This window comes from Lissotriton vulgaris, chromosome 8 (genome assembly GCF_964263255.1).
Source record: "Lissotriton vulgaris chromosome 8, aLisVul1.2, whole genome shotgun sequence".
Taxonomy (NCBI): Eukaryota; Metazoa; Chordata; class Amphibia; order Caudata; family Salamandridae; genus Lissotriton; species Lissotriton vulgaris.
The window spans coordinates 126,131,045-126,138,256 of NC_141696.1; the positions used below are offsets into that span (position 1 = coordinate 126,131,045).

General features: G+C 40.6%; 1 protein-coding gene across 1 annotated transcript; it reads right to left on the bottom strand.

Annotated features, from left to right (window-relative positions):
• Positions 1–6,103: 6,103 nt before the first annotated feature.
• Positions 6,104–6,911, bottom strand: KCNE3 (potassium voltage-gated channel subfamily E regulatory subunit 3). The gene has a single exon (XM_086933238.1). It carries the CDS (start codon positions 6,846–6,848, stop codon positions 6,549–6,551), a length of 300 nt encoding a protein of 99 aa, XP_086789364.1. The 5' UTR covers positions 6,849–6,911; the 3' UTR covers positions 6,104–6,548.
• Between the last annotated feature and the right edge of the window lie 301 nt (positions 6,912–7,212).

Consider the following 7,212-nt stretch of genomic DNA (forward strand, 5'->3'; position numbering starts at 1 on the left):
GTTGTACTCACTATAACTCGCGCACCCGCAATCCACTGCTGATGATTTCACATAATACATCATTCATGACATGGTCAATGACATCACTGATGACATCTCAAATGACATCACTGATGACATCATCCAGTGAATGTGGTTTGGTTTGTTATTTAAATAAGTATTATATATATAGCAATCTGCATTGATGACTGAGTGGATGTATAAGTGTCTGGATGGAGGATTTAGTAGCACTATGATTGACTGTCGAAGTGACTAATTTAAAGTGTGTCACTAAATATATGGGATAGTTATTAAAGTGTGTGAATATCTATCACTCTATCTCTTGTTGCGTAAACTAGTACATAAGTTGGTTACTAGGTATGTGAAAGTCTCTATTAGTTATTAATTAGTTAAGTGGTTAGTTTTATGGGATAGTGAATGTGTGTGTGGTTGGGTGGGAGGTGTGAGACTGTCCAAAGATGTGTAAATAGTTGATTTAGTAGATATATAAGGTTAAGACTGTATGTGGAAACAGTTGTTTGGGTGAGTAAATCTCTTTATGGGTGTGGTGATGGGTAAATATATTTCTCAATGATACATGTCCAACAAACTAGAAATATAAAAGGCAGTGTATGTGGCAGTTGTTGTATATAAATAAGTATACATAAGACTTAGTGGTTGCATGAGTGACTGTATCGAAAACTGTATACTTGTGATAGTGATTTTATAACACTAAGTATGACTTACTATCGATATAAATAAATAAAGTGGTGTTTGTATAAGTGTGTAGCTTAGTAAATGTAAGTATAATCAATTGTTTGTATAAGTGAGTAGGATGTCTACATAAGTGAATAGGATGTGTACTGGTGTATAATGTCGATGTAGGTGTATAAGTATATTTAATACTATTCTATTGAACTTTGTTAGCATGTATGAGTGAATCTATAGGTAAGTGTTTAGATGTGTGTTAAAATCTACAAATCACTGAGTGGGTTTTTAGAAACTTGTTTTGGTTTGTGAATGGTTTCAAATATGGTACTCCATATTTTATAATGAGTTTTGAAAAGTTATACTAGTGTATGATGAGATGCATCAGATTGTCACGTGGATGATGTCATCAGTGATGTCATTTGAGATGTCATCAGTGATGTCACTGACCATGTCATGAATGATGTAATATGTACCATCATCAGCAGTAAAAATGGAAAACTGAGAGCCTTAGTTATAAATAAACTCCCATTCTATCCTATTGGACAGATAGCCTTTCAATAGTGAAAAACGAAATTCACTGTAGTTCACTATCAGGACATGTTACACACATCAGGACATGTCCTACTTTTCACATGTACTGCACCCTGCCCACAGGGGTACCTTGAGCCTACCTTAAGAGTGACTCATATGTAAGAAAAGGAAGGGTTAGGACTTGGCAAGTGGTTGCGCTTGCCCGGTCGACATGGCAGTACCAGACTCCACACAGACACTGTAATGGCAGGTCTGAGAACCCTTTGTAAGGCTGCTTGTGTCGGCGGCACAATCAGTGCTGCAGACCCACTAGCAGCATTTGACGTACAGGCCCTGGGAACACACAGTGCACTGTACTAGGGACTTAGTAATAAGTCAAACAAGCCAATCATGGAAACACCAATCCATATTCACAATTTACAGAGGGAGCAACTGCACTTTTGCACTGATCAGCAGTGGAAAAGTACCCAAAGTATCTAGACCAGCAAAAAAGAAAGTCAGTACACAGCAAAAACACAGGAGGCAGAAGCAAAAACACAGGGAAAAACCATGCCAAGGATTCCAGATCTAAAACAGGACATGTAAACTCACATATCCTACTTTTTTAGAAACCATGCACCCTATCCTATGAGCTTTTAGGGCCTACCTTAGCAGTGACTCATAGGTATTGAAAAGGAAGCTTTAAGCATGGTTAAAGCTTTATTTTGCCAGGTCGAAATTGTAGTTTAAAAGTGTACTATAAGCTACTGTGGCAGGACCAAGACATTTTAAAAGACTACGTTAGTGGGTGGCACTATGAGTGCTAAAGCCCTCTAGTACCATTTAATTTACAGGCTCTCTGTACATGTAGTACCATATACTGGGGCTTACAAGTAAATTAAAGGTATCAATCAGGTGTAGCCAATTTACCAAATTTTCAAGGAAGAGCACTAGCACTTTCCCACTGAAAGCAAAGAGAGGCAAATGAAGGTACAAATCTAGGATGATACTGCAGAAAAGGCCAGGTCCACGACACGGAACAATCTCACTGCACTGCAAGTGTGACTAGTACTAGTGGTGGTAGTTGAAAAAGAAGGCACATGCAAAAGCCTTCATGTGCATTTACTAACTGGCTGTTGGCTGCATACCACAAGAAAAGTGATAAAAATGTGGGAACTTCCCACAATAGCAGGTGCCAAAGGCTTATAAGAGGGAACGCTACAAATTACCCAGAGAACAGATTGTCCCGGGTTGGAAGAAGTGTACTTGAACTTAAATGTTCCCAGCGGTCGGCCTGAACTTGTTCCACCCCCACCCCGTCCACTTTCAATAAACTATATTAAAAGTGGCACTACTATGACGTAGACGGACATGGGAATGTAGCGCCCCTGAGTGAGAAATATGTACAGGAAAAGTTCAGAAATCAATCTCTCAGGTTTTTTTTCTTTCTCGTTCTGTTTTTGTCTTTTTTCTGCCTGAATGTCACATACATGCACACTGCAAACGTACGCCTATGACTTGCACAGATTGATGCATTTGTGCTGATTTACAAAATCATAAAGGATGGTACAAAGAAATGTATGAAAATCGTAGCTTTGCATGTTTAGTCCACATACGCAGTTTGTTTGGCAGAAATGAGCAAGAGCATATTGTTTTCTCCAGAGAGAAAATTCAATTTCTAGCAATCTATTTCGTGACATTTCAGTGTGATATATGGGTGTGTACCATTTACTTTGCCACCAAGGGACACTACCCATCCCCTTTAACAGAAGCAGCTTTCCATGCTCTTTTGTGTAGCCAAATGAACTGCAAACATGTTGAGAATTCCCACAAAGTATGATTTATGAAGTGTCAACCAGCTATTTGCTCGGATACCATGTCCGATAACATACTGCAACCTGTTTGGTGCACAATATTCACATAAATCTAATCATAAACATTTATTTTATTTTTCATTTCCACTATTTTAGCTTTCTTTTGTGTAACCTCACTCAAGACTCCAGCACAATATGTCGTTCAGAAGTCAGGGCTGGACTCGGTTGTAAGTCTGCTGGTTTGGTCATGGCTTGATAGGATTGTCCTCCGGGGCTTAGGCTTTTTTATAAGTGTGACTTATCTGCCTTGCACCAGTCTTTACATTATCTTAAGGAAGTAATTACTCTTTGTAAATCAGTCCCATGTTTCCAAGCTTGAGGCGTTCTTAAGACGTTCTGAGGCAGGGTAGAGACATAAGTAAATAAGACTCAAAGGGGCATATTTACAAGCTCCTATCGCCACCACAACGTCCCTTTTAGTGTGATGGTGATAGGAGTCTCGCTTTATTTACAAGGCAGCGTTAAGCCACTTAACGTGGCTTAACACTGCCTTGTAAATAAGGCCCTCTTTGACGCTATGCTTAGCATGAAAGGGGAGGGCAATGGGTGTTGCTGTTGGCATTCCACCGCAACACCAATTGATTTTGACGCTGCCTCCTATTTACAAGGGCAACGTAAATAGGAGGCAGGGCCAAAATTAAGACCCTGGAAAACCTGGTCTTAAACAGTTGAAACGAGGGGTAATACTTTATTTGTCCTCTTTTTGGCTGTTTCCATGTGTGCTACCTTGTGCAGCACACTTAGAAACAGCAAATTGCCTATGATAGTGATGAAGCAAGTTTACGCACGTAAAGCGACTTGCTGGACTCAATCATCTCTGCTTAACTGATAACTTGTCAATCAATATGCTTTGTGTACGAATACTTGCACCACACAACATATTAGGTATCTAAATGAAGCTTGTCTACGTGCTTTTACTAACGATAATCCGCTTGCACTAAAATGGACGCTGCTACGCGGGGTTTCTTAATGCGCATGCATCTGTCATACTCACGTGACATGACGTACTTTCTGCTTGGAGGGAAAGCATTGCTTAGAACTAAGATGGCTGTTATGTATTCTAACGTGCAAGAAGCTTGCATAGCTGCTTTTGCCAAGCTGTTCATTCTGCCTAATCTCTAACGCAATAGTTATATTGGGTTAATGGTAATAGAGTAGAAATAAGCGGTATACAGGGCATTCATTTATTTCTTTGTTCTAAAACTGTTTGTCTTCTACTTTTTACATGTAATCTTTCGGGCCTGATGAAACCCTACTGCGCCCATTTTGAACATGCGCACAAGATTCCACCAGCATCAGTCGTTGGCATTGAACTGCAGCCAACTCCTAGCTCACAAGAAGATGTCATGGGAGTGTAAACTCTCGATCTCAGGAGAAGGAACTGGACTGTATAATACTGAATTCTATTGTTATTAATTGATACATATATTGCCGGGTGGAATAAAAGTGCATGTGAAAAATAAATTGATGTGCGGGAACGCTAATATTAATATTCATCATAAAAGTTTCAATTTGACATGGTGTGATAACCTCTCCACGTCCTTTTGTCAATCAAAATTGGGGATCCTTACACTTGCAACATTGGGGGGTGGTACACTGCCCTGAAAAACAGTATAACTAGAGTAGGCTTAGTTAGTAAATTCGTCCCACTTGTCCGAATAGCTGACCTGTCACTGACCCAACGCACTCAATAGGTGATCGAGAGCAGAGGTGCTGGCGGAGCACTCTGTCAGAAGATTCGGGAGCAGAGGTGCTGGCGGAGCACTCTGTCAGAAGGTTTGAGACCCAGATCGGGGTTTGAAAGCTGAAGTGCTGGCGGAGCACTTTGTCGGGGAAATCGATAACTCTTCCAGGGTTCTGGCTGTTAGCAGCAGAGAGGGAGTAACGCAGGCGTTGCAACTTTAACTGCGGGTGCTGGTCTTAGCCTTGGTGGTCCTGTCCTGATTCAATTTGGCTGTACCTGTCCTGAATCTGATCTGCACCTGTCTGCCTTGCTGGCGTCTGCATTTTTGGGGTTTCTGTCCTTTATCCCAGCCCGTGGCCAGGGTTGGTCTTCGCACCATTCTAGGTAAATATAAACTGTGGGTTTGTCATCGGGCTGTTTTCCTTTTCTACCTACCCTATGTTTAAATGCTTAATGACAAATTCTTTCCAATTCATTGCATATATTGCATTTATCTTTATCTTTCTAACTGAACAAGCAATTATTAATGTATGATGTTTCATATTCTCAAATTTTTACATTAGATAAAGAGTTTAAATCTTTCCTGAGTCTGTGATTATTTTTAGAGTGCAAATCTTATATTTCTACCTATTATTCTAACATCCCTTGATCCAACAGGTCTCTAGGTTCCGGTGATAAGGATTGGTAAGTCAATGGTATAGGACCTTGTAGGAAATATACAACTTGATAGGAGTGCGTATAGGGTTGACCTGGTCAAAATAGGTGTTAAATGAGTTCATGGGCCCAGGTGAGTATTGGTAAACTGGTCAGGTTAACTCACGCGCTCCATCAATAGTTTATCTGTAGGAAGGTCCCCTTTCCTGCAAATAAACAATCATTTAAAGAAAATGCTGTTTTGCAACTACTATGTGTGCTGCATTAAGCAGCATACATAGAAATTACAAAACGGTATTTAAAGATTGTGAGTGTACAGGAAGGGGGACCTTCCTCTACATAAACAATCTTCCCCTCAACACAGGCACCCTTGCACTATGGCACAAGGCTGCCTGCATTTGCGCTAGGCAGCTAAAGTTAGCGTCAGCGTAGGGGGAAACAGAGAGCTGCACTAGATTCTAATAAATATGGTTCAGCCCTGCATTTCTAAAGTGACAAAGCGTGTCGTTATCCTTCTTGGCTTAGTGACACACTTCGCCACTTTATTGTAAACATGCCCCAAAGTGTATTAAAATTAGAAAATTCCATATAGCTCTCAGGCAATTCTCTCCACATTTTGAATATAAGAAAATACCTCTGAGGAAAGCACTCCCATCTAAGTGGGGTTAAAAGAAGATTTCAACTTAGCACCTAGATGGACAGACATACATTTATTCCTTAAAAGTTCACAGACAGTGAGTGTAAAACTTTGCAGAACAGGTTATTTCACAATAAAAAGTCAAGAATTCTCCATGTCAGCGACAAAATGTAGTGGCTTTGTTTCAAATAGACCTCCGCCATTTTTAGCCCAGTCTCTCTCAGTACTTTCTTTAGCAGTGAATTCCACTCCTCAGTGATAAAGACAATGGCAAATGGTTTGGTGTTCTCCCAGCAGTCGTGTCTCTGATTGGTCCAGGAGGACAAAGAACAATGAGGATAACCACATACATCATTGTGTTCGCATCCGCCAGAGCCAGTAAAGAAGTTCCCGACGTCTCCTAGTTTGAACAACGTACCATCAAGGCTGTGAGGCTCCAGGAATGTCTAACTCAGAAATTGTGCCCCCTGTTGACAGACCCATGAAAGTCCTACTAGGCTCAGATTATAGAAATACGATTCTTGATGTACACGTGATACGGATCGCTCCGCTTGTCAACTTTTCTCGATCTGGTGTACCCCATGATCAAGCTCCCAACAGTCACGGCAAACAGGAACATGACGAAGAGGATGTACATATAGGAGTAGTCGTCTTTGTGGCTTGGGTCGGGGCCAGCAGTCCGATTGTGGTTTAGGGTCTCCTCGGTTTGGCATGGGAGGCCATTGAGTGTCTTGTTCAGTGCCTTCAGAATGTGATTTAAATTTTCGTATATGCTTTCCACCGACTTCCCGGGTTCCATACCTTCACGAAATGCGGCCCAGAGATGAAGAGAAAAGAGTCTTCAAAGGTGGTGAAATCCTGAAGACCTGAGGAAAGACGACAATTCATTAAAAACACTTCCATGTTAGAGAAGTGCCTCGCACCACAAACAATTATAACAGAAGCAAACATTTCTAATGTAGTCATTCTGTATGACATCAATTACAAAGTGATTTCCCAAAGCCAATTAAAATGATTTCAAATGCATTTGAGATCATGCACATTATCTTACTAATTAAATATATCAAGCATTCGGCATTCTTATAATATCTCTTTAATTTCTTTTGACTGACTTTAGAGAAAGATGTTCCTGCCTCCTGCCGCATTGTGGATGTGCATGATCT

Coding starts and splice junctions, on each gene's coding strand:
- KCNE3 (XM_086933238.1), bottom strand. CDS start 6,848: ATGGAACCCGGGAAGTCGGTGGAAAGCATATACGAAAATTTAAATCAC.